The sequence below is a fragment of the Onychomys torridus genome, chromosome 6 (assembly GCF_903995425.1).
Source record: "Onychomys torridus chromosome 6, mOncTor1.1, whole genome shotgun sequence".
Lineage (NCBI taxonomy): Eukaryota > Metazoa > Chordata > Mammalia > Rodentia > Cricetidae > Onychomys > Onychomys torridus.
The window spans coordinates 93333891-93359095 of record NC_050448.1 but is presented as its reverse complement, the minus strand read 5'-3'; the positions used below and the strand labels follow the sequence as shown (position 1 = coordinate 93359095).

The 25205-nt window shown below is 37.6% G+C and overlaps 1 protein-coding gene across 1 annotated transcript in view; it reads left to right on the top strand.

Annotated features, from left to right (window-relative positions):
• The window catches only part of Snx7 (sorting nexin 7), a 79455-nt gene that overhangs the window by 23528 nt on the left and 30722 nt on the right, over positions 1-25205 (top strand). Inside the window, exons 3-7 of the mRNA XM_036191482.1 lie at positions 4637-4747; positions 5653-5817; positions 8559-8757; positions 10982-11181; positions 14295-14381. Of these exons, the coding sequence (XP_036047375.1) occupies positions 4637-4747; positions 5653-5817; positions 8559-8757; positions 10982-11181; positions 14295-14381 (762 nt within the window). The remainder of the gene's footprint in view (positions 1-4636; positions 4748-5652; positions 5818-8558; positions 8758-10981; positions 11182-14294; positions 14382-25205) is intronic.

Below are 25205 nucleotides of genomic sequence, written 5' to 3'. Positions count from 1 at the left end.
TATTTTGTTGAAAGAATGAGTAAAGTCTTCACACTTTTATGATCTCAAAATGGGTTCTAGCAAGACAACAAGGAGTTGAATCTAGATTTCTCTCCTTTGCTATGTCTTGGGCATTTTAATCAACCTCTTTTTTTTTTTTATCAGTTTCTTAGTTTGTAAATAGGATAAAGGCACTAACTTTGAAGACTTTTGTAGAAATGTGAATCCGTTAACACAGGACTACTGCCCAGAGTGGACCCAAAGTTCTCTGCTCTCACTGTTGTGACTACATACCTTCCTTGTCCTCAGTGTCTCCAGGAAGAGGAGCTATGAAACTGCTATCTCCCTGTCGGTTGCATTTCTCACAGACACCCTTTGGGAAGCACCCAGGAAATCTGATTCTGATCAATGACATACAGTGCATTTTCCATATTTGTATTGTATTTTAATTTACTTCATTGAAATTAGTTTAGTGTGTAAAGGGTAGGTAGATATGAGTATGCATGCCCATGGCACTGCACATGTATTAGAGGACAACTTGGGATAGTTGTTTTTTTTCCCTTCTACCATGGGAGTCCCTGGGATCAAACTCAGATTGTCTGGCTTTGTGACAGGTGTTTTTATTATAAAAGCAGCCCATTTAAATAAGATATAGAAAGACAGCAAGATGACTCAGCAGGCTTTACCTGCTGTCCTTCTATATCATATTTAAATGGGCTGCTTTTATAATAAAAATAATAAAAATGACATTAGAATGTATGGTACAGATGGCATCAACAGTGAATACTCTGTGTGAACAATGTTCTAACGGCTGTCTACATTTCTTAATAACAGTGATATAGGAATATATGAACTGGCTGACATCAATAGTGACTACATTGAATAGGCAATGCTTTAAATACTTAATTGAAAGCAATTTAAGAAACTAGATATTATTTGCCCTTATTTCCTTCCATTGGAAACTAAAACTCAACAACTTTGCAAGAGTTGTGTAGCAGAATAATTGGCAGAGTTGGATTTAAACATAAACCATTACTTTAATACATCTTTCTCCACTATGTTTCTACCTGTCTGTATATGGAAGTGGCAAACTGACTTTCACATTATTATAAACTACCTGCCCTTTTCTACTTTTTATTACTTTTATCATGGTATGTAGTGTACATATATGTGCAATGAATACACTACATATATATATATATATATATATATATATATATATATAGTAAACATCTACTAGATGGGCATTTTGTTATTAAATAATTTCTTTGTTATTTACTTATTATCATTTATGTATTGGTTTATTTTATAGTTATCTTTTTAATGCTAGTGCTGTTCAGAATATTCCTCTTATTTATTTAGAGTCTATCTCTGGCCAAGCTATACATGATGGACAGAGATTTCTGCTTTCAAATTTTACATGATGATGGAGGATATGATTGATGTTAATTAACTTACAGTTTATTTAATTTAAAGTTGTTACAAACATTGGACATTTATGGATGGCCTCTCTTTCATTTTAGATACAATCTCTTGCCCAGGGTGGCCTTGAAATCACTAGATGGCTAAGATGACTTGAAGTTATGACCCCCTTGCCTCTGCCTCCTGTGTGCTGAGATTACATGTGCGTCCTAGCCTGTCTGTGCAGTGCTGAATATCATACCTCATGCAAGCCAGGAAAGCTCTTGCAAACTGAAATACATCCCAACTCCAGTTTTAGTTTTATAGTATTGCAGTTCACACATACTAAAGTCTATAAGGATATACACATATACATAGTCACGTGTACACACTGATAACATCATGCTTAGGATCATTTAAGAATTATCCAACCATAGAAGGGTAAGCACCAGGACTCTCATGTTCAAGGCATCTGTCTCATGGGAAAGGGACTTTATTTTTGAGACTGACGTCCTGAGGTGGCAGCTTGGATGAACTGCTTTGTCTTCTGGACATGTAGAGATTACTTTCTGAGAGAAATAACAGTGTTTTTTTTTTCTCCCATACTATCATCATGAAGTAAAGATTTGAATGCCCGACAATATATGTAGGCAGTGGACAGTATCCTTCATCAATGAATTGAATATTAGGATTCATTTATTTCAAAAGCAGTTTTGTAAATCTTCTGATCTTAAAATGCCTGCTTACCCTGGATCAAAAGTCAGTGTTTGTTGAGAAAATGTATTTTGGGGTATGTTTCACATGCACCTGTTGGGGTTCAATGTCAAGTGTCTGAGCTCTTTTGGTCACTGATGAAAATTTAACCATTATTTGTAGTATTATTTGCATGGAAACCTGCATTCCTGTCAGAAACATTATTGATACGGGAAGCCATACTCTATAGAACATGTGTTCTTTCTAAGTTGGAGATCTGTCAGCAAACCCAGTTAACCCTATAGTCTGGAAGCTTCTGTTTGTTTGTAGATAGCCAACCATGACTGACTGCTTTAGCTGGGATGGTAATGCTCAAGTCTACTGTGCAAAGAGTAGTCACCATCTAAACTCAAACGACTACAGCTGCTCTCCTTGTCATATTCCATCCAGGAGGGGATGTAGGGTCCTGTGTAGAAAGACATGGAAGATTCTGCTGAGACCCTGAATGCATTTTCTATTTTCTTTAGTTGCTGTTATATATTAGAGAATTATTTTAAGCCAGTGACAGAGTGCTGGGGACAAAGTGCTGGAGACAGAATTGAGTGATTCTTTGGTGTGATTTGTCATCTCCATGCTGGAGTTTATAACAGATTGTTTCCTGTTTACTAAAGAGTTGGCAGTGGCTGAGAACATGGACAGCTGAATGACATTTTCACCAGCCATTGCTTGAATGCATTTATTGTTATTAATAGTTACATCAGTTTATTGTTTTGGAAGTTGTTCACGAACCTGTTTATAGTGCCTGGTGTTCAGTCAGATGAAAGTGACTCTAATGTAGCTGAAAGTTTCTCTGGTCCTGCTCAGCACTGCAGTCAGGATGAATCTTTCCCATCTGTGTCCTACAGCCGCTTAGTCCCAAGTAAACATACAGAGGCTTATATTATTTACAAACTGTATGGCCTATGGGTCAGGATTCTTGCTATCTAGCTCTTATAACTTAGCTCAACCCATTTCTATTAATCTATGAGTTGCCATGTGGCCATGGAGTTACTGGTCTGCTGGCATCTTGTTGCTCCTTGGGCTATGGGCTGGCGTCTCCCCTGACTCCACCTTTCCTCATCTCTAGTTTGAATGTACCACCTAACCTTATTCTTCCCTGCCATAGGCTAATGCAGCTTTATTTATCAACCAATTAAAGCAACACATAATTCACAGCATACTGAAAGACATCTCACAGTACTATAATTCATGATATGTGTGTACATATGCAAGCATGCATATATACATCCGCATATCAGTCAGTGTGTGTATATTGTTAAACATGTTTTTACTGGATTTAGATTTTCTGTTTTTACTGTTTCCATATCGTGTCATTTTGCAAAATAATTACATTTTTGAAGTGTTTTCTGAACGTTTAGATTCTTAGGCTTCTGCATTTGATGTATACCAACTTTTTCCAACTGCAAAGAGAACATTTAGTAAGATATATTATATTATATTATAAACAGACTTTTGAGGATTGCATAGTTTTATGAGTTTATTAATGATTTCTAAATAATTAAAACTACACCCTATGATGTAAACTATTTAATTTTACAACTAGTTCACCAATGTGAGTTATTGTTATTTTCTATGAGGGGGGATATATTTGCAATATTTTATTTCATCTTTACTCCTACAGGAAATCGCAACCTAAATATTACTGTATATATATATGTAAAAATCCAGTTAAGTGAGATATTGGTATAAGTGGTTATTTTCTCATGAGAGGTGAGTATGAATTAGAGAAATACTACTTTTATTATGGTCTGAGATTCAGTCAGTAGAAGTGAGGTTGATAGTGAACCCATGTCCTTGTCACATGAGTTGGCACAGATTTTTCGTTTACTAGGAACAGAGAGCTTAATGTATTTGCTAAAATTTTAGGACTTTAAGCATGTAGCTCAAAATAAAACTCCTTGAGAAATTATAGAAAAAAATCTTTTCACATTAAATATCCATTAATTACATTCTTTTTGAAAAAGTGGCAAAATCACTCTGCGAAATGTTAGAATTTTTACATACCAACAGCAAATTTTAGTGAAAGCAGTTCATTTGAACAGAGTCCAAGAGAACAGTCTTCTCAGTTATATTTGGGTTATTTTCCAGATTTTAAAAATAGAACTTTCCTCAAATTCTGAATTCTAATCATGTTAAGAAAAGAATAATGTTTGAAACCTACATTCCGAGCACACTTTCTAAGTGAGAAAGCCATGCCAGAGTAATAGTGGTTAGACCAGCCAGATGGTTTTTGGAAGGCAGAGTTTTCAGTTTGGACTTCAAATTTAAGCATGGTGTTTGCTTTCTTTCTGGAAAAACCGGAAAGTTCGCTTAATTTCATCTGCTGCACGAATAGATGACAAAAAGAAAAGAAAATACATGCAGGCTGACAAACACTGAATAATTAGGATTCAAGTTTTTTTAGAGACCCATTTTTTTTTTCATCCTATCTAAAATAGAATTAAGCAAATGTCTTCTTCTGCCTCATATTGTCTGGGCTGTTCTGTCTTTCTGCCTCCTTCAGACCTCTCGTGGGGAGTTTGATTCCAGTGAATTTGAAGTCAGGCGCCGTTATCAAGATTTCCTGTGGTTGAAGGGTAGACTGGAAGAAGCGCATCCCACGCTCATTATTCCAGTGAGTTTCTCAGGGGTTGTGATTGCTGTTGTTTAGACTGTAGCCACTCTGTTTGCTTGAGTCTTGTAGACTGTTTAAAGCATAATACCTTTAAATACACTAAAATTCATTTACGTGAGGATCATTTACTTCTAAACCCTTTAATTATAACTGTGTGGTTTTTTTTTTTAACTCTTTATAATATGGATTGATGTTTTACTTTTGTCTACCAGCTTTGAGGTTTTTAAAAAATGCATTACATTCATTTATTTATTGTGAGGGGGTAGCACATGTGTGCTGCCATGCATGTGGAGGTCTCATAGCTACTTGCGGTACAGGGGCGGGGTGGGGCGTCTCCTTTCACCACATGGATCACTAGAGACTGAACTCAGGTAGCCAGCCTGGTCAGCAAGTGTACTTACTTGCCGAGTCATAGACCCAGCCCCTACTGTGTATTTTTAAAACTTATTTTTATAAAAAATGATGAGGTATTCAACTGCTGTTCAGAATCCCTTTCAACCCTGTGTGTGACATGTTAGGTTTCTTTTCTTTTTACATTTAGTTGTTCTTGATTGTGTGTGAGCATGCATGCACTTGTATGAAGGTCAGACAACAGCTTGTAGGAGTCAATTCTCTCCTTCTACCTCAGGTTGTTTGGCTTGACAGCAAGTGCCTTTACCTGCAGGACCAGCTCACTAGCCCTCAGATAGACTTTTTAAAAACCTATCTTCTTTTCTTTGTAGATTGGCACAGAAAACAACAGCGTTCCCTATGAGCATTTGCATGCATACTTAACTTTGGCTGTTCCCCGCTGCTCATCTCTGATGTCTGCCCCCAACCCTCTTGTGTCCATCTCCATCCCTAAGCTGTTCCTCTGTGGTGTATGTGTGTTTTCAGATAGTTACTGTGTTTGTTTTTGGTCTCAGCCATTGCCGGAAAAGTTTATCGTGAAAGGGCTGGTGGAGCGTTTCAATGATGACTTCATCGAAACCCGTAGGAAAGCATTGCATAAGTTTCTGAACAGGATCGCCGATCATCCAACTTTAACATTTAATGAAGACTTCAAGGTTTTCCTCACTGCACAAGCCTGGGTAAATGGTTCTACTTTATAACCTTAAAACCCCTTAGTATCCGTATGTGTGGCAGACTGCTCCCTCTTTCTCGCCTTTCCACATTAGGCTATGATGTCCTTGAAGTGTGTTAGTCAATTGTTTTAAAGGACACTGGGGTGACTTCTTCTGGTATAACCCTGGTGCCAAATCAAAATGGAAATGATAGAAACCTGCTGTCTTCCTCACATACACATATTCTCATGTCTCTTCATTTTCTTTTTCAATGACAGGGTGCTCTTTGCATGTGTAATCAATACTGGTCATGAATGAGTATGTCTTCTCTGTGTCTATGTGAATATGGATATGATATGCAAGGGTGTGTGTGTGTGTGTGTGTGTGTGTGTGTGTGTGTGTGTGTATGTATACCTGAGTGTATGTGTTTATGGTATACAAGTGTGTGTGTGGAGGCGGGGCACATGCATGCCAGAGCACATATCTGGAGGACAGAAAACAACCTTGAGTGTTAGTGCTCACTGAGATAAAGTATCCTTACTATTTATCATCATGTACCTCTGGCTAGCTGGCCCTCCCGCTCCAAGGCATGCTCTTTCTCTGCCTCTTATCTTACTGTAGGAGTACTGAGATTAGAGAGGCATTCCTCTGCAACTAGCTTTACATGGATTCTGGAGATTCAGACTCAGGGCCTATGATTACACAGCAAGTGCCTTACCCACCAAGCCATCTCCCTAGCTCCTACGTACATCTTTTGTTGATGTCATTTTGAGTAATAATGAGGTCAGAGTTCTTCTAACAAGGATAAAAATCATTATTAAGTTGTTGACTAGGTAGATAATTGAATGGATCAATAAATGGATGGATGATTAGATAAAAGCAGTCTCCTTATTTTTCCTTCAGTTGTCTATGTTGGAGATGTTTAAAAATATTTTTTAACATGCAGAAAATTGGTATATATTATTATTTTTCTTTTTTATGAAATAATAACTGTGAAAACGATAATAGATAGGCAGTGGTTCAGTAGCAATTACAAACCAAAGTCATATTTTATATCTCTCAGATGTTGCCAGAGTAGTAGAAGCCAGATCAAAGAGTGGTCCCTCTCAGTTGTGACTCAGGGTCCTCTATCTGAGAACCCTTTATAGCTTAGCTTATGAAATGAACTGTGGCCTAACTCTAGAACCTTAGAATCTGTCAGAAACATTCCCCAAAGTCCAGTGTATGCGTCACAGCCAGAACACGGTAAACAAGAACTGCAGTAACAGCGCGGCAGCTATAGTCTGTGCTGCCAGTGATGAATTAGGTGTTCTTGGTTAAGAATGACACTCTTTGACGGATGGAGCGTCTGATCAGGGATGGTACCTGTTACTCTGATGTACCTGTACTGATGGTACCTGTTACTCTTTGGCCACAAATGTGTTTTCTGTAAAACTTTGGGAAGGAAAACCTTTGGGAATACAGACAATGTGTTTTTCCATATTTGGGTAAATTGTATATTGCTCATAAACATACCAATCAGGTATTATTTTTATTTATGGAATATATATATATATATATATATATTATGTGCTTTGCTCCCAAACAAACCCATGTTTCCACAAATGCTGTAGCCCTCCTCAAAATTCATGAGGTCTGTTTTGTTGCTTACTTAAGCACACTGTGTTTATCAAGGAATGACTTTTATGGGCTACATATCCTTTTATAGTATGTCTGTTTTATTTTATTTTATTTTTTTGTCTGTAGCTTTCTCTCCCATGTTAACTCTGAAATAACTAGGTCCATGTCTTATTTAACAGCTTCTTCTGCAGATAGCCAATTGGTGGAGGTGGCATCCCAGTTTACCTATTCCAGTTGGTTGAAGAGCTGTGATCAGAAAATGTCTGCTTATAAGCTAAGATGAAAACTTGAAGGAGGCCTAGTGTGTCCTGTGTAGCAGTGGACCCTCTAAGATCAGATTGCTGTGATTCATACCCATGTCCTCCCATCGCTTAATTGCTTATCCATCCTGAACTTGCTCTGCCTGTGCTCCTCTTTTCCTTCAAAAATGAGGAAAATAGTAGAACCTATCACATGGGTTTATTCTCAGTTGTGCTTTTAAGACCATGCACGTAACTACTGGAACACATCAAAACTCTCAATAAATGTCCACTGTTATACTTGAAGAATTAATCAAGGTTTCCACCCTTTTCCCTGTTAATGTGGGCCCTAAGGAATTGTCTCTGGATCATTTTTACATGGAATATCTGTTCTAAAATATAGGATGGGGACTGGAGAGACAACTCAGTGGTTAAGAGCACATGCTGTTTTTGCAGATGATCTGAGTTCAGTTCACAAGTGTCTGTAACTTCTGTTTCAGGGTATCTAACACTCTTTTGGCTTCTGAGGTCACTACATGAATGTGGTACACATATACATGCAGGCAAATACACACACATGAACATAAAATAAAAATAAAGCCCTTTCCAAAGAAATATAAGTTGCTTATGGCATTATGCTCTTCATGCATATCTTCTTGATCACTGATCCCATAGTTTTTATTTGAAAGATTTATGCTCTGGGAAAAGACTGTCCACCTGTTTGATGTGAGTGCTTTGAAATGGAATATTAGCCAGTAGACTGGAGTGTAGGAGGATGCTACCAAAAAAGAAATTCAGATGCTTCAAGTGCACAGGCTTTAAAAGATATACACAGAAGTGTGTTGTTATTTCTGTCTTACTCTTTAATGCTGAGTGACTCACCACACTTTCTTCACTTTTTGTTTCTAGGAACTGTCTTCTTATAAGAAGCAAGGACCTGGCTTGCTGAGCAGGATGGGGCAGACAGTCAGAGCTGTGGCATCCTCCATGAGAGGAGTGAAGAACCGGCCAGATGAATTCATGGAAATGAATAACTTCATTGAAACATTTAGCCAGAAAATTAATTTAATAGATAAAATATCTCAGAGAATTTACAAGGAAGAAAGGGGTACGTGGGGTCACCAAAGACCTCTTTTGGAGCTTCACTCTGGCTGCTGTATTGTGGTTTGGTGACAGACACTGTTAGGATTTTACTTAGCAATCATGGCTCATGCAATGCCATCTACTGAAAGTTTTTCAGAAACTGGGGACATGGCTCAGTCTTTAACGCTTGCCAAGGTATGTTTGAATCAGTGGGCCTAGTGTCTCACTGAAGGACCCTTCTCATGAAACAAGGTGGTCACTTCCTGAGGAACAACAGCCAAGGTTGTCTTCTGACATACCCACATGCGCGTGTGCACACGTGACACACACTTATGTATGAGCACTGGTTCACACAGACAAACCTATATACCTGTACATATATATACCCTGCACACATATCCACACACAGCTTACTAAAGGGTCTGGAGTCTCTCTCTCTCTCTCTCTCTCTCTCTCTCTCTCTCTCTCTCTCTCTCTCTCTCTCTCTCGTCTATCTATCCTCATGCTTGGATGTCAGGTGTGTAGTGCCACACCTGGTTTACCATTTTTCTCATTCTCAAGAAACTGATTAGTCCAACTAGATTCTGTGCTTGCAGTTCTGTGAGGCAGATTCTGGATATACTGTTAGGCTGGGTAGTAACTATGGAGACTGCTGCCCCATGAGAGTCATAAGGGCCTCCACAAGCTTTGAACTTGCTGGCGAGGAGGTCATTTAGTAGACTTGAAGTGAAGGCAGCTCAATCCTGACAGGCTTTCTAATGTTTCTGGCCCATACTGGAGACTTCTCACTATTTAAGATCAGAAGGGATTGGGAGAGGGGAAAACTCGATCAAACTATATTGTATAAAAAAAACACTGATTTAAAAAAGAAGAAAAGAAAAGATATGAAGCCTGCTTAACAGACCTGGAGGACAAGATTCCATGCAAATTGATGGAGAGTCCTTAGCGATTTCAGAATCTAAGCTGTGCAGGGTATTCATTTATACCCACATCAGGAAACATTTGAGGGCAGTAACCAGCAGTCTCTCTTTGGATGTTTCTCATTCTACACTTAAAAAAAAAAATGCTTAGTGTCCTTTTCTTTTCTGCTTTTTGATTTATTTGGCAGAATTCTATTGACCACATATTGTCTTATTTCTCTGCTGTGGACTAAAGAAGGGGTTACAGCTGTACCTGTCCCAGACCTCACAGTAGACTTGACGTGTATATTACTAGTTGGATTCCAAGGGAACTTACTAAACATTGGCATACGGGTGTGGTTTGAATGCTGTGTAACTTTAAGAAGGCCCAGCAGTGAAAACGGCTGCCTAACAATAACCACCAGTGAGCACACACACCGAGAGGAGAGCTGTTGAAGTTTTTGTTTTCTATTTTAATGCCACCACTCTTTAACAAAGATGAACCTAGACTCAGAAAAGTGAAGTTCAGGAGGACTTAGATGAAAACCTTTATGCTCATGAGCTCACGCATATCTTTAATGTTTTGAAACTTCTTGAGTTCACTTGATCGTAGAAAAAAAATTGTGCTAGTTGTAGCTTCAAGTGACAGAATAGATTTCCACGATTACACTGGGAGGAAAGAAGGTTAGATGTAGAGAATATCATTGTGTTTATGGGAATTCCTCGAGAGTATAGGAAGGAGCCCTGCAGTTTTGTTTAGGCTAATGGGTAGTGATTACTATTGAAGTGTGCATATAGTTAAAAGAAAGGAAGAAAGACAGGTTTTGTTTAGGATCTCTTGGCTCTGATATACTAATATATAATTTTATGATAGGTGGAAGTTTATAATACCTATGGTGGTTATATGATCTATTTTTCCAAGCCTGAACAGTGAGAAGAACATCTAATTTTGTTTATACTTAGACAGTAGCACTTCAAAAACTGTCATGTCTAATCTAGAACAACTGGTTAGTTAATGAATGATGGTATAATTAAACATTTGCTTATATCCAAGTGTGAGAACTTGTATAGAATGAGACAAATTCCCATCATATTATCTATGCTATAGGAATTTTGAAAAGCAGTTATAGGATCTGGAGAGATGGCTCAGCATTGAAGAGTGCTTGCTACTCTACCGGAGGATGTAGGCTCACAACAGCCTACAAATCTAGCCCCAGGGGTCCCGGTGCCCTCTTCTGGTCTCTGGGGGTACCTGCACACATGAAGCATGTACTTACACAGCCAACCAAATGAATACAAATAAAAATTTGTCTTAAAAAATGAAAATTGGTTATCACTTTTTTGTTTCAGATTATTTTGATGAAATGAAAGAATATGGCCCCATTCATATTCTGTGGTCAGCATCAGAAGAAGACCTGGTTGACACATTGAAAGGCATTGCCAGCTGCATTGACCAGTGCTGTAAGGCCACCGAGAAGCGGATGTCTGGCCTGTCTGAGGCCCTGCTCCCTGTTGTCCATGAGTATGTGCTTTACAGTGAGATGCTAATGGTAAGTCCCTCTAACAAGAGTCTCTCTGCTATTCTCTATTTGATTCTATCTTTGGGTTTCTACCACTTTTTCCTGTCCTGGGATAATTGACAAGTAGATGCCCAAATATCTGTTCACTGCATCTGTGAATCAATAGCTGGAAGACCATATAGGCAGAGATTGGGATACTCAATAGCAACACCAATAATTTGTATGATTATCATCAATCCAAAGCATCCTTGATCAAGATTTCCTTAAGGACGAGTCTTCTAACATTTAAGTACTTTACCCTAAAACATTTCTTTTGTATGCTTTATAGAGTTACTCTCATGTATCATTTTATGATTTTAAAATATATTTAAAATGTCTTATGTATATTTTATGTAGAAAGTGATTAAGTGGGTTCTTGATATCTGCTTTGCCTTTGGGCTGCTTCTAAAATAAAATCTTTCAAGTTAAAGTGTTTTCTTACATTTCCTCGGCTGCTGCTCTTGATTTTCTCTTATTATTCATCTCTTTGTAATTCTTCAGGTAAATCTGATTTGTCTGTTTCTTTCCATCACTTAGGTAGTATTTATCTATTCCCATGTTAAGTCAAGATAGAAATCACAAAAGCAAATTCTTGTGTAATTAAAATTCTGATAAATCATAATAGCTGATAGAATGAATTATTATATAACTCCTCAATGGTTGAATTGTTTTATAGTCACCTATGAAATAATCAGTAGTTTTTATAGTACATTTTTGCTTCTGTTTTATGTTGAGATCTTTTCAACTGTTTTAAAATAATCAATAGTAGTATCTTGATGAAAATAATTGTTAAAATTGTGTAATCTTATAAAGTATATATTTATATTTAAAATCTATTTATGAATGTGAAGCACAGTACAGGAGCAGACCTTAAGTATGTTGGACTTAATTATAGTACAAATAATTTGGATTAGAGGAAAAAGTGGGTGTCTTAGTTAGGGTTTTTATTGTTGTAGAGATTCTCCATGACCACAGCAACTCTTATAAAGGAAAACATTTAATTGGGTGTAGCATGCAGTTTCAGAGGTTTAGTCCATTATCATCATAGAGGTACATAGCTTTATGCAGGCAGATATAGGGCTAGAGAAGGAGCTGTGAGTTCTACATCTTGATCTGTAGGCAGCATAAGTCTGTGTCCTATTGGCCCAACTTGAGCTTACAAGAACACACAGCCTATGTCCACAGTAACATACTTCATCCAACAAGGCCACACCTGCTCCACAAGGCCACACCTCCTAATAGTGCCACTCCCTATGGGCAAAGCATTCAAACATGAGTCTATGGGTGGGGGCATACCTATTCAAACCTCCACAAAGGGGTCTTAACATTAAGCAAAGTCAATTTTATAAAGGAATGTGTGATACTTAGTTTGAGTTTTCTGTTGTTCTTGTTGAAATTAAGAAAAATGTTAATCTCTTTTTAAATATTTTTGTGTCTTATATAACATATCTTTATTATGCATAATTGGCTTCATTATAAAATCTTCATACATGCATATATTTTCATCATATTCACATCCTTATTATGCATAATTGGCTTCATTATGACATCTTCATACATGTATATATTTTATCATATTCACATCCTCATTGTCTTCTCTTGTCCCCCTTCCACTCTAGATGATACTTTTTCTTCCCAACTTATACTTTCATGTCTTGTTTATTGGTTGGTTAGTTGATTGATTGATTCATTGATTCATTCATTCATTCATTGATTTGACCCACTAAATTTCAGTGGGTTGCTTACAAGAACAAGGGGTGGTGGTTATGGGAACATGAGCAACTTATTAGTGGTAACACCACCAAAGAAAGTTTCTCTCCTTCCTCTAGCAACTATTAACTGCCCATAGGTACTCATATACAAATGGGGCCTCATGAGCCCCTTAACTCTAGCAGTTCTTAACTGTCCATAAATTATCAGAGAGAGGTAATTCTGCTCAGGGAGAACTTTGATTCAGTATGTGTCTGGACACATTTTTAACCCAGTGTCTCCTAGTTCTCATTAAAATGCTTCAGAGCCATGTTATTTGACTTCCATGCATCTTACCAAGTCTAGATGCTTCTCTCTGTAGAATGTCTCTCATGTACTACACCTCTTCTGTCACTGGTGGAGTTGTTTGCTTACCCAGAGTCAATTTTTATTTTCCCTTAATTTACATTGTTAAGCCCAGGGAAAGATGACTACAAGGAACAAGTCCTCATGCCTATGACATTGAAGTCTAAGTCTTGTAAGAAAATTGAGTTGCCTAAGGAAAGGCAATTGAAAGACAGAGAAAATATATTAAATGTGTAGATGGGTCCTACATTTCCATTGAATCGCAAGGGAGTTTTAAGTTTAAGAACATTGAAACATGACATTATAATTATTCAAGAAGTCAAGATTGGGCCATCAGTTAACCAAAGAAGCCATGATTTCTCACCAAAGCTTGGCCAATGGATGAATATTTATACATTTTGAGCTACAGTGAAATTTGTAAGATGTGAATATTGGTGGAATTATTAAGGCCACTCCACGTAGTTAAAAGGGAGGTTTATTTAGTGGCATAATTTACAAATGAATGGATAGTTAGGTTGCAGGGTCTGGGAAAGGTGTGTCGCAGTCCCATGGTGAATGCATGTTCCAGCTGACTGATTTGTGCTGTAACTGGTGATTTGATTTATCCATCCTTTCTGAGTCAAATGCCTCCAATGATTATAGATATTTCCAGGTTAGTGACCCAGGTGTCCCCTCAGATGCTCCAGTATATGACAGAACATGTGTTTTGGTTGCTCTCATTGACCTTTATTGCTTATTTGTTCTGGTCTCTGGTCTCTTTGAAGACTTTGACATCAAATATTCAGCTTGCATGTAATGTGTAAACTGATAAAATGTGTATTGGGAATCCTAATAAAACATTTATAAAATAATTTTAAATACTTGATTACAATTAAGATTTTAAAGAGTAAGGAAACCTACTCTATAAAAATATTGTAGCCCCAAATGACTGGTTATATCAGAAATATATTCCCCATGATCATTTATATTCTAAAATATAAATAGTTGTTATGGGTAAAGATTATTTCCGCAAACCCAAACTTGATTTATCATTTTATTTTGATATGAAGGGTGTTATGAAAAGAAGAGATCAAATACAAACAGAACTGGATTCCAAAGTTGAAGCTTTGACCTACAAAAAAGCTGATGCTGATCAGGTATGTTTTTTAATTTGTTGATAGAATCATTTAGAAGTCACTGTCTAAAAGTTGAATCAAGGATGTAGAACTTTGTTGCGTGGTTGCTTCTAAGTATTCAACAGATAATACTCAAAGTTCTTTTAAAAATTGTTAACATACTATTCTGTAAGTCTTCAAGCTTAGCAGTCATGTTTTCCTGCCTTTGTGACTTACATTGACTTGGGCTGTAAGGAAATACGAAACTATATTTTCAAAAGGACACACTGTGTTAGACGTGGGTGTAAAAAGTACTTAACAGCATTTCATATCAGTACTCAGTGGAAAAAAATGGACACTTGGCAAGTGTCTTGGCAAATTAATTCCTGTTTTAAGTTTAATCCCTTCCTTTATAATATGGGAAATTTCACTTGTGAAATTGTACATTGTGACGAATTCTTTTGTTTTGCCATCATGGGGAAACCTTATTACCAATACTCAGTTTTGATCAACGTTTTTTCATACCACCTGTCCTTTTTCTTTCTTTCTTTCTTTCTTTCTTTCTTTCTTTCTTTCTTTCTTTCTTTCTTCCTTCCTTCCTTCCTTCCTTCTTTCCTTCCTTCCTTCCTTCTCTTCGTCTCTTTCTTTCTTTCTTTCTTTCTTTCTTTCTTTCTTTCTTTCTTTCTTTCTTTCTTTCTTTCTTATTTTTGCTGGAGTACTCTGTAGTAATTTCTGATATCATGTCATTGTGTTCACAGCATTTTAATATTTATATTTTGTTGCATTCGCATATTTTCAGCACATTATTACCAGAATTCCAATGTGTACCTTCATGACTGAGGAAGACTTGGGAGAGTTTGCCTAAGTCTTTGCTGTTTCACACAGTAGTTTGTGTTTCAACACAGTTGTGTTGGAGTGGGTGCTGTTGTCTGTGGTGGTCCACACTGCTTCACAGTGAAAACATACAAAGGGGAACTGACTCATTCACATGAACTTATGTTGGATGTTCCGTGAAGAATACCTTTACAGTTTAAACAAATACTTAGATTGGCACTGAATAGGTGTTGAGTATACCTGGTCAGATTGGTGGTGAGGGGATCCTTGAACCCCCCTGTGAAACTGTAATATTGTAGCCTCCTCAACCTGACCTGGTAGTGGGTTTGATCCCTTCTCCTTGCTTTAATCATTTTATAACATAAAATTTCATTTCCTATTTCCTTCAATGTCTCCTATGTCCTCCCAAACTCCTCCCCTGCTTTGCCTCCTCTCCAGATCTCCATGATGGAAACACTTTAAGGGCAGGAATTGGTCATTTGTCCCTTGAGTACTCCCAGCCTTGTACTAGGAGGACTATGCTAGTCACTCAGTAGATATTTAGTGAAAGAATAAATATCTTGGTGACTGCTCTGATCCATGAGAACTTACTAAAGTCTAAAATCTAGAGATCTTTACAAACCCAGTTTGAAAAACACTGACATGTCATTAAAATCTGACTGGGAACTTTAGTCTTATTTCTTGATTCTATATAGAGACAACTGAAAATGTTGTCTGAGTGGAGTGTGAGTGGAGACTGGTGGGCTGTAGGGGACAGAGCTGGAGAGAGGAATCCATCAAAGAGGATGATGGGAAATGCACAAATGGAGGAGCTTATTGATCAGAGGAAGAGTTAGATTTGTCTTTACATCATGATGAAGGAAAAAGAAACTAAACAGAAAATTAACCTTTTTCCTATAGGCTTGTGTTTGTATTTGTGTTATTTTATTTAGAGTTTACTGGAAGGGAAAAATAATATCACTTGAAAATTAGGATTTTTTTCCTATTTGTTAAATTATTTGAACAACCATTAAGACTAGTGCTTAGACAAAATTTTCTGCTTGAGTAAATACTATAGACTTTAAATTTTCTAGAGAATAATATGATTTACAAAGGCAGCCTTTGTTCAGGATGGCCCTCCCTCCTACATTGTTTTTTTAATTTACAGTTGTTTAATTAATTTATTTATTTGTGTGTGTTTGATGCCCATTGTATTTAATTCCTTCATAGTTGTTATAAAATCTGGAAAATTTTAAAATTTAAATATTCCATTATGTCCTGTAACGTTTGAAATTAAGGTTTGAAGCAGTCATATTCAGTGGAAGCATTACAAGTTTTTTTTTGATTGATGTATATTCATTGACAGGTTTTTTAATTTTACTTTATTACTCATCAATACAGATCTGTCTAGTTTAATGATTTGTAAAATTCCCCACTTACATTTTCAAATATTGTCTTTACATATCCTTTAGCTCATCACATAGATATGTCCACTACAGTCTTGCGCTTTATACAAACTAAAATCCCCATGTGACATGATGCATTGCTAGCAACCTTCCAGAATCACCTACAATTGAATCTGCGATGATTGGTCACTGGACAACCAAAAAGATGCTGCTTGGAAATATGCAGGATGGGTGTCACCATGGAAACCTGCCCTTGTGAGGTCCTTCTAAGGAGCAAGCCTTTGCAGTCACCATGGCGACCCTGGCAGCAAACTGAATGTAGCAATCTGCCTGGTTGTTTACCATGGCAACTGAGACAGGGCCACTTTGGAGATGGCCCTGGGGCCATTTCTATGGAGACCTCCTGAGGCTGCCTTCAGAGGCTTTATCAAACCCACTTCAGGGTGGGATGCCACATGCAAAGCCAATAAGCAACAATAAGCAACTTGTAATGAGATGCTAGATGAAATGAAGCTGCTACCAAGTATTCAAAAATTAAGAGGATAATAAATACTGCATAGAAAGACAGCAACAGAGTATCACACAGAGGTCAGCGGAATACATCAGGTGACCTTTAACTGGGTTGGGTGGCTTATATGTAATACAGGGCTCTAGTCTTTTTTACAGTACTTGTAACTGTATATTGGGGATAACTAATTATGGCACTATGGCCACATTTACTCCTCACAAAGATATACCCACCACAGGCAAGTTTTTATATAATCTAGAACTGTGTTTGACAGTGAATTCTTGAACCTACTACCCAGCTTATTGTAAAGTGGCTGCTTTTTAGAGTTTGTCGTTTGGACTTCTTATCTCAAAGCAGAAATGAATGGTTTCAAAATGACCTATGCTTCCTAAAGGCAGAATGCTCATTTCAAAGTCAAGTTGGCTGTTTATTGAAAGGTTTGTTATTTATGCTTTGGAATTAGATAGACTTACAAACAAATCATAGAGAACAAATTTTCTTTCTTTTAGCTTCTCTTTACGCCATTTTATTTATTTTTCAGAAATTATTAGTGCCTTTGTAATAGCCTTGTTTAAATCTTGAATGATACAATGCCAGTAAGTTACTTACATTATAGCACGCGCGCACACACACACACACACACACACACACACTAGCTGTTAGCTGCTATTATTTTGATGCTATGGAGAAGTGATATTTGTGTTAGGTCCTATATAGTGACAAATACATTACTCATTGACATGTAGGGAGAATACTTTATGCAAAATGGATATTATTAAAGGTGGTATATGTTCAAAAAGCATGCCAAGTTGGGAATCTAGATGGATATGTGGAGTGAAGGGCCTAGAGAACTGAATGAATATGGCTAACAGGAGGATGGAAGCAGTTGGGCAGGGAGCCTTTCTCATCAGACAAAGGAGAGGAAACTCCATATTTGGGGCAGTGTAAATCTAGTGAGATCTTGAACTGAAGAGGTAGCAGTGCATTGCAGAGAAGGGTTAATGGGAGACAGGTAGGTGAAGAACAGATTCCTTGGTACCTCATGGATGAGAGGCTGCACTAACCTGGTCATTTCTAGCTGGTGAGAGGCAAGTGATGGCTCCCAACACTGAGAAATAAAACAAGAACAGGAAACTTAGAAATGGGCCACTTCAAATCACAATAAGGTAACATTTTGAGCAGAGATATTCAACAAAACTCTGACCAAATTTTGTTAAGTACCTCCTGTGTGAGTGTCTGTTCCAGGCAAGAGAGGAACAAGAAGGAAGGTCAAGAAGATAGGTCCTCATGAATCTTACATGTTAGAAGGTGGGGAGGAAATAATTACTCACTTAAAAATTATTCTTGGTGATATGAAGAAGAAGTAGAGTGGGTCATGTTTGGAGTATCTTTGGTAGGGAGACTTCCTTGTTAGTTGGTGGGTTGTACACAGTGAGAAGATTAGGAAAGTTAAGAAAGATTCTGCAATTTGTGGCCTGAATGCATGGAAGGAAGTAATTTACATTAATTAGGTAGGGGAAGGCTCTGGGAAATGTAAGTGAATGTAAGGGGGAATATGAAGAAATCAGATTTGGATATATAAAATTGATGTGTGTATCAGTATCAAAGTGGATACATTTAGTAGTGAATTATACAGAGAAACAGAAGCCCCATGGGGGAGGGGCGGGGTGCAGCTAGGGGTAGTATTGAGATAGTATTTAAAGATTGATAGCAAAAGGCTGGCTTTTGAAGCCCTAGGATTAGCTGATGTCACTAAAGGGAGGGAAAACAGTGAAGAAAGAAATCCTGGTCTTGGCTTTGACATATTCCACCATTAAGAGGTCAGTGATAATGGGACAGTCAGCGAATGAATAGCAAGTGAGAAGGAAGAGGAAATTTATACAGCTTGACTTCTGGTAGGAAATTCAATGGGTGAGTGAAGTAAACAAATCTAATTAGGGCCATCAGCACTCGACCAGTTTTCCATTTAGGAGACATCTATTCAAACAGTTGGATAGGGAATCATGAATGTGAATATAGGTAGAACATTGTGGAATGCCCTGGGCTGTGTTATGCGCTCTAATGGAGAATGCCGTCAAGGAAGTAGACTTCACATTGATAGTAAAAGAATGAGAGGGTAAGAACGACTGATATAATGAGGAGAAGCAAAGATGTGTGGAAGCTAATGTACTTGCAGTTTGGTTAAGTTTTCAGTCAGAGCTTCTGTTTGAAAATGCTTATTCACTTCCCCACCTAACTGTAAAATAAATAAAGTTCATCTGTGGTGCTAAATATGGCTGCATATCTTTTTTATTTTTATTTTTATTTTGGAATGAATGATTTACAGTTTTTCACTCAATGCAGCATTCGGATATAAATGAATATGAATACATTTGACATTTAGCAATATGTGCATAGACTGAAATTTGGATCTAGATATAATGCCATAGCTGTTTAGTACTATATTTATGTGAGCAAAAAAATACATTTTCATAAGATCATTATAATATGAATTTGCATATAGCCATTTTCAGTAGCTCCAAGCAGATACCAAATTAATTCAGGCTGGTACTTGATCTGTATGACTTGCTATTTTTGAAACAATGTTTTACTCTCATCCTCAAATGGTGGTTATTAATTTCCAAATGTTCTTAGTGGTGTGCTAAATCTGCACAGAGAAAGATTGCCTTCTCTCTGATTCTAGGAAGCCAAGGAGATAAGAATATTAATGTAGTAAGCTGTTACCCTAACAGGAGCAAGGAAAGCTGCACCTTTTTGGTATTTGCTGGCTTACCTCTCCTCTCTAACTATCCGATTGTTACTTTTTTCTATATGCCTTATTCCTAATATGATGTGCATGCATGTTTTCCTCTCTCTTTGTGTGCATGTGTGTGTGTGTGTGTGTGTGTGTGTGTGTGTGTGTGTGTGTGTATCTGTATAGTATGAATGTATTGCATGTATATATGGATGTTCCCATGTAAAGAGAGGAGCTTGATGATGGGTGTCTTTTGTGATTCATCTTTACCTTCTATACTAAGGCAGGATCTCTTACTGAACCTATAACTTGCCATTCTAGCTAACCAACTTGCTTTTGAGATCACCCATCTCTGTCTTCCTACTGCTGGCATTATAAGTAGGCTGCCACTCTATCTTATCCCCCAGCATTCATGTGGATGGTGGGTTCTGAACTCTGGTCTTCACACTTGGGTGGGAAATAGCCTTCTATACTGAGCCATATTCCCAGCCTTATTTTCTCTCTTTTGTTCTGTTCTCTTATTGGTGTTATTTCTCAACAAATCTTCATGCAACACGTACAGATGCTCACATAATCACAAAACATACAACTGTCCACTGGGAGGGCAGGGGATTTTCTCCTTGTATATTTATTTTTGTCAGTTTATCCTAAATGGTATCCCATGAACTTTCTTCTAGGATTTGGGGTCAGTATTATAAAAAGTCATTATATAATCACAGAGTGGGGATATGACTTCCAAGAATTGATTTATTCTAGCTACCATACATCCCATGGTTCAGAGACATGAAAAACTAAGGCTCATCATGAAGTAAGAACAGAATAGCATGAATTCTAGATCAAAATTAAAACTGCTAAGTGTAACTCCTCCCATACCAAAAGGGTAGCAGCATCTTGGTTCACATATACTTAGCTGAGTGGGGATATGGATGGGGGAGAGTGATGCTGTAACAAAGAGGTCCTCATCAGCCCTCTCCCAGAAGAATGTGCCAGGAGATGCCATGAATTCCTTTCCTTCCAATATTCTTTTTGCTAGACTCCCATTCAGCAGTTCATTGGCTTGACTTGTAGTAAATTATATATCCTATTTATAGAAACTGGTAAAAGACAGTTTTAGAGAAAACCCTAATGAATATTTGATGAAGGATACAAACAGGAGGCTGTTGCGTCTGGAATTGCTACATGGGTGTTTTCTTTTTAGCCATTTATCTTTGTGTTTCTAGCACTTCTAATACAGCAATCCCTGAAAAGGGTTTTAAGCTAAGGTCTTAATTCTAGTCCCATGATTGCATGTGCTGGTTGAGAACATAGCATTTTCTGGCAGCGGTCATGGATTGACTTTGTAGTTTGGGGCAAGTTTCTTACACTCTCTTGTATTTTCCTCAGCTACAAGGGATGTGAGTGAAGAGTTATCTTCCTAGAGTCCTCTCAAGCCATTGTATTAAAACCTTTAGCCTAGTGCTGAGCCTAAGTTGGCTTGTAAATTGTAAAACATATTAGAAGAACTTTTTTGGTATGTGCATTGTGCTTTTCATTCTTCTGCATCAAAATGTTGAGAGTGGTAGCTGTATGTTTGCTTGTTAGAGTTTCATAGTGTTCCAAAAGAATAGAGAAAGACAGGGCCTGAAGGTTAGCTCGGTGATACAACACTTGCCCCAAAACAGTGTTTTAATTGACTTTTTATTAAGGGAGAGTGGCAGACTTCAAAGTACTTAAACTCTATTTCCTCAGTTTCTAGCTAGGCATGCTAGCCAGTGGAATGGCACTGTAGTGACTCTTTCAATGCATCTGGATTTAAGCAGACTATTCAGAAGTTATGTTTGGGGGCCATGGATATTGTTTTAGCTAAGCCACTCTTGGTCCGATGCCATCAATGTACAATAAAGGCCATTTGAAGGTGTGCTGCAATTTTGCCTCTGCTTAGCATTGGCGGCACTGAACGTTTTATCATTTTCCTGAGGAACCATGAGAAAGTTTTCATTTCCTCATGGCAGCGGCAAATGAGTTTCCTGTCTCTTGAGTAGTGTCTTCAGTTTTCTCACATCTTGACTTTACCAGCTGATCCAATCTCTCTTCTCAGCCCATGTGTTATATTAGTTGCCAGAATGTTGATCAATCCATTCATATCTACTGCTGTCTGACACGTCTCTTTTGCAGATGAGATGGCCACACAGTCGGCATTGCCTAGTCTTATTTCCATGCTTCATTTCTTTAGCACTATTGTCTTCTTGAAAAAAGATTTTCATTTATGTATGTGTGGGTAGGTGCTTCAGAGGCCAGAAGAGAGCATTAGATTCCTGGAGCTGGAGTTACACATGGTTGTGAGTCACCTCATGCTGATGCTGGGAACTGAACTTGGATCCCCTGCAAGAGCAGCAAGTACTGTTAATGGCTGAGCCATTCCTCCAGCTCCTGTACTTCTATCTTTCTCCTCTTACTGTTTTTAACCCAGTAGAGAACAATTTCAGGAACCAAAGTCCAACAAGAGCATCTGAAAAACAAATGAACAAGAACTAGAGGTTAAACTCCAAATCCTCTACAAGACCAATCATTTTATACATCATATTCATGACCAAGTTTTTTTTTTGTTTTTTTTAAGTTATTTCTTTGGGAATGCACAGACATAGGCATTCCTTTTGCAAATACAAACTTAAGCTCTGAATGGCTCCTGTCACTTTGGCCCAAATACTCATCAGCAGATACTTGAGGGGAGAAAAAAGTACTTCTAAAATGTTGCCAATGAAATTATATATGGCAGTAACTGTTTATTACTTTGCGCAGGGAGAGGAGGACTTGATAGTGTTGACAGTGGCCTCTGTGTGTTTGTGGTGGGAGAGTCAGGAAGGGGTGAGGGCCAGCATAGACTGGAGATCTTTGTTATACCTCATTTTCCAATGGAAGGTCTCAAGCTCTGCCTTTCTCCAGAACCCTTTTCTTTCCCTGTCTTTACCGCATTAGGAAAAGTAACAGATGGAGAAGTAAAAAGAGTAGTTTAAAATTCTAGCCTTATTTTTTTTTCAGTATTTAAAGCAACCTTCTATGTCTGGTATTTGGATTTGTGATTTTCTTTGTGGGATCCTCCTGCCATGAGTATAATAGTTTAAACAGCTGGCCTGTGCAGACACTCAACAGAGATTCAATTTCTTTTTAATTTAAACATTTTGTTAATAAAAAATGTGCCCTGAGGGTCTGTCTTACATATCTCTTTCACTTCCAGCTCTGCTTGGACACTCAATAAATATTTGATTATGCTTAGAGCAATAACACACCAGGAGCCAGGAGCCTGCAGAGGGCTTTGATTCACTCGTCCTTAACTTGTAACCTTAATTAGACATTAGCCATTCTTTATCTGTGAACACCCAGAAATAATGTTTCCTCTAAAGAAAGTTTTTTTTTGAAACATTCACTTTTACATCTAGAACTTTGGATAATAAACATTTGCTAAGTTACAGTACAAATGTATGAAATACTAGATAATAACATCCTAAAGCACATCTTTTAAAGTATGACCAACTTTATTATTTATTAGTATTGAATCTTTTTAGGAAAGGAAGTCAAGTTGAGCATGGTCGCATATGCTCTAGTGGGGACACCAAACGTGTCAGTTCAAATCCAGATCGAGCTTCATGTGAAGAGATCTTAACTCAAAGGAGGAAAACTGTTGAAAGCTTTTGTTTGTTTCCCAGATAGTTATTTCCATAGTAAGTGCATTTTGACTTGTTATGAGCCTTCAGGTGTTGGGTAGTAAGCCTTTGTTTCTACTGAAACCTTTATTAACTGGAAAGCCAACTGGGGAGCATAGAATATTTATTGATAGATGTGTTGGGGGCTGTGTGGAATTCTCTGTCTATTCTATGTCCCTGTCCTAGGAGACCTACCTGTGCCCCCTAGTCCTATATGCTATACCTATTCTCTGTAGTTCTATGGATTGTAGCTTGGTTTTTATTGACTTAAGATATAATATCCACATAGAAACAAATACATATCATATTTGTCTTTCTGGGCCTGGGTTACCTCTCTCAGAATGATTTTTTTTTCTAGTCCCATCCATTTGTTTAGCTCCAGATTTCATTCTTTTTAGTGATTGAATAATATCCCATTATATAAGTGTACCACATTTTCTTTATTCTTTCTTTATCCATCTAGTTTGTTCCTAATTTCTGACTATTATGAACAGAATAGCAGTGAGCATGATTGAACAGTGTGTCTGTGGTAGGATGAAGGATCTTTTGGGTATATGCCCAAGAGTGGCTCTTGAGGGAGTCTGAGTCCCTCTTCCTGAGGTATGGCCACACTGATTTCCATACTTAAGGTTACTTTTGATGATTGAATGCTTGAGCTACTCCGAATTGCACCTACCTAAAATTTGTGGGTTTTGATTAAATATCTGTGTACATGTTTAGCTGTCTCAATCACCTGTGTCTATTTTTAGATGACCATCTAGATTTGCCAAAGCAGTTTATGGCCTAGTAATATTTTCCCTAGTGATTTGTGATGCTGCCTATGAAATATATCTGAGTTTTGTTTTATATTCAACTCTTTTGTGTGAGTGTGTGTGTGTGTGTGTGTGTGTGTGTATGTGTGTGAGTGTGTGAGTGCATGTGCATGTGTGTAGAGATCAGTGATAAACTTCAGATTTTATATTTCAGAAGTCATCTACCTATTTGGCTAGTTTGGCTGGCCTTTGAGCTCCAGGGATATACTAAACCAGTGATGGCAACACAAAAGTGCACCGCCAAGTCTGGATTTAAAAACAAAATTTACTTTACTGAACTATTATTTAAATTTTAAAAAATGCGCTTTACTCAACTATTATTTCCTCAGCTATCTGCTTTATATGCAACTCCTTTAAGACCTTGATCTCTGGGCTGCTGAGCCAGTGGTAAACAGGTAGGCAACGGACTGTTCCTGCGAATGACCTCATAATTAAGTGTTTGAATATAAACTACTTACTAGAGTTTGGTTTAAACTGTTGATTCCTTCAAAATATTATACATCATACAGACTGAGATTGAGATACCTGATAATATCAGAGGCTTTTTAGGAAGCAAACAAAAGCTATACTCTTTAAGGAAACTCTTGGGAGAGAATCCCATCTTACAGACCTGAACATATAAACTCTTGAATACAGGTGGCCATGACCTTCTAGAGCTGTTCTGTCCAATATGGTGTACAAGAAACAGGTGCCATTTATATAAAAGTTGAGTAAACTAAAATGAAATACCAAACTTAGATTCCTCACTTTCACCATCTGCATTGCCGTAGTCATGTATGGCTATTGCTAGCACATTGGGTAGTTCAGAGTAGAGCATTGCTCCCTGGAGAGTATCAGTTCTCAACCTCTAGGTCACGTCTCCTTTGGGAGGCAAACAACCCTTTCACAGGGTAACATGTCAGAAATCCTGCAT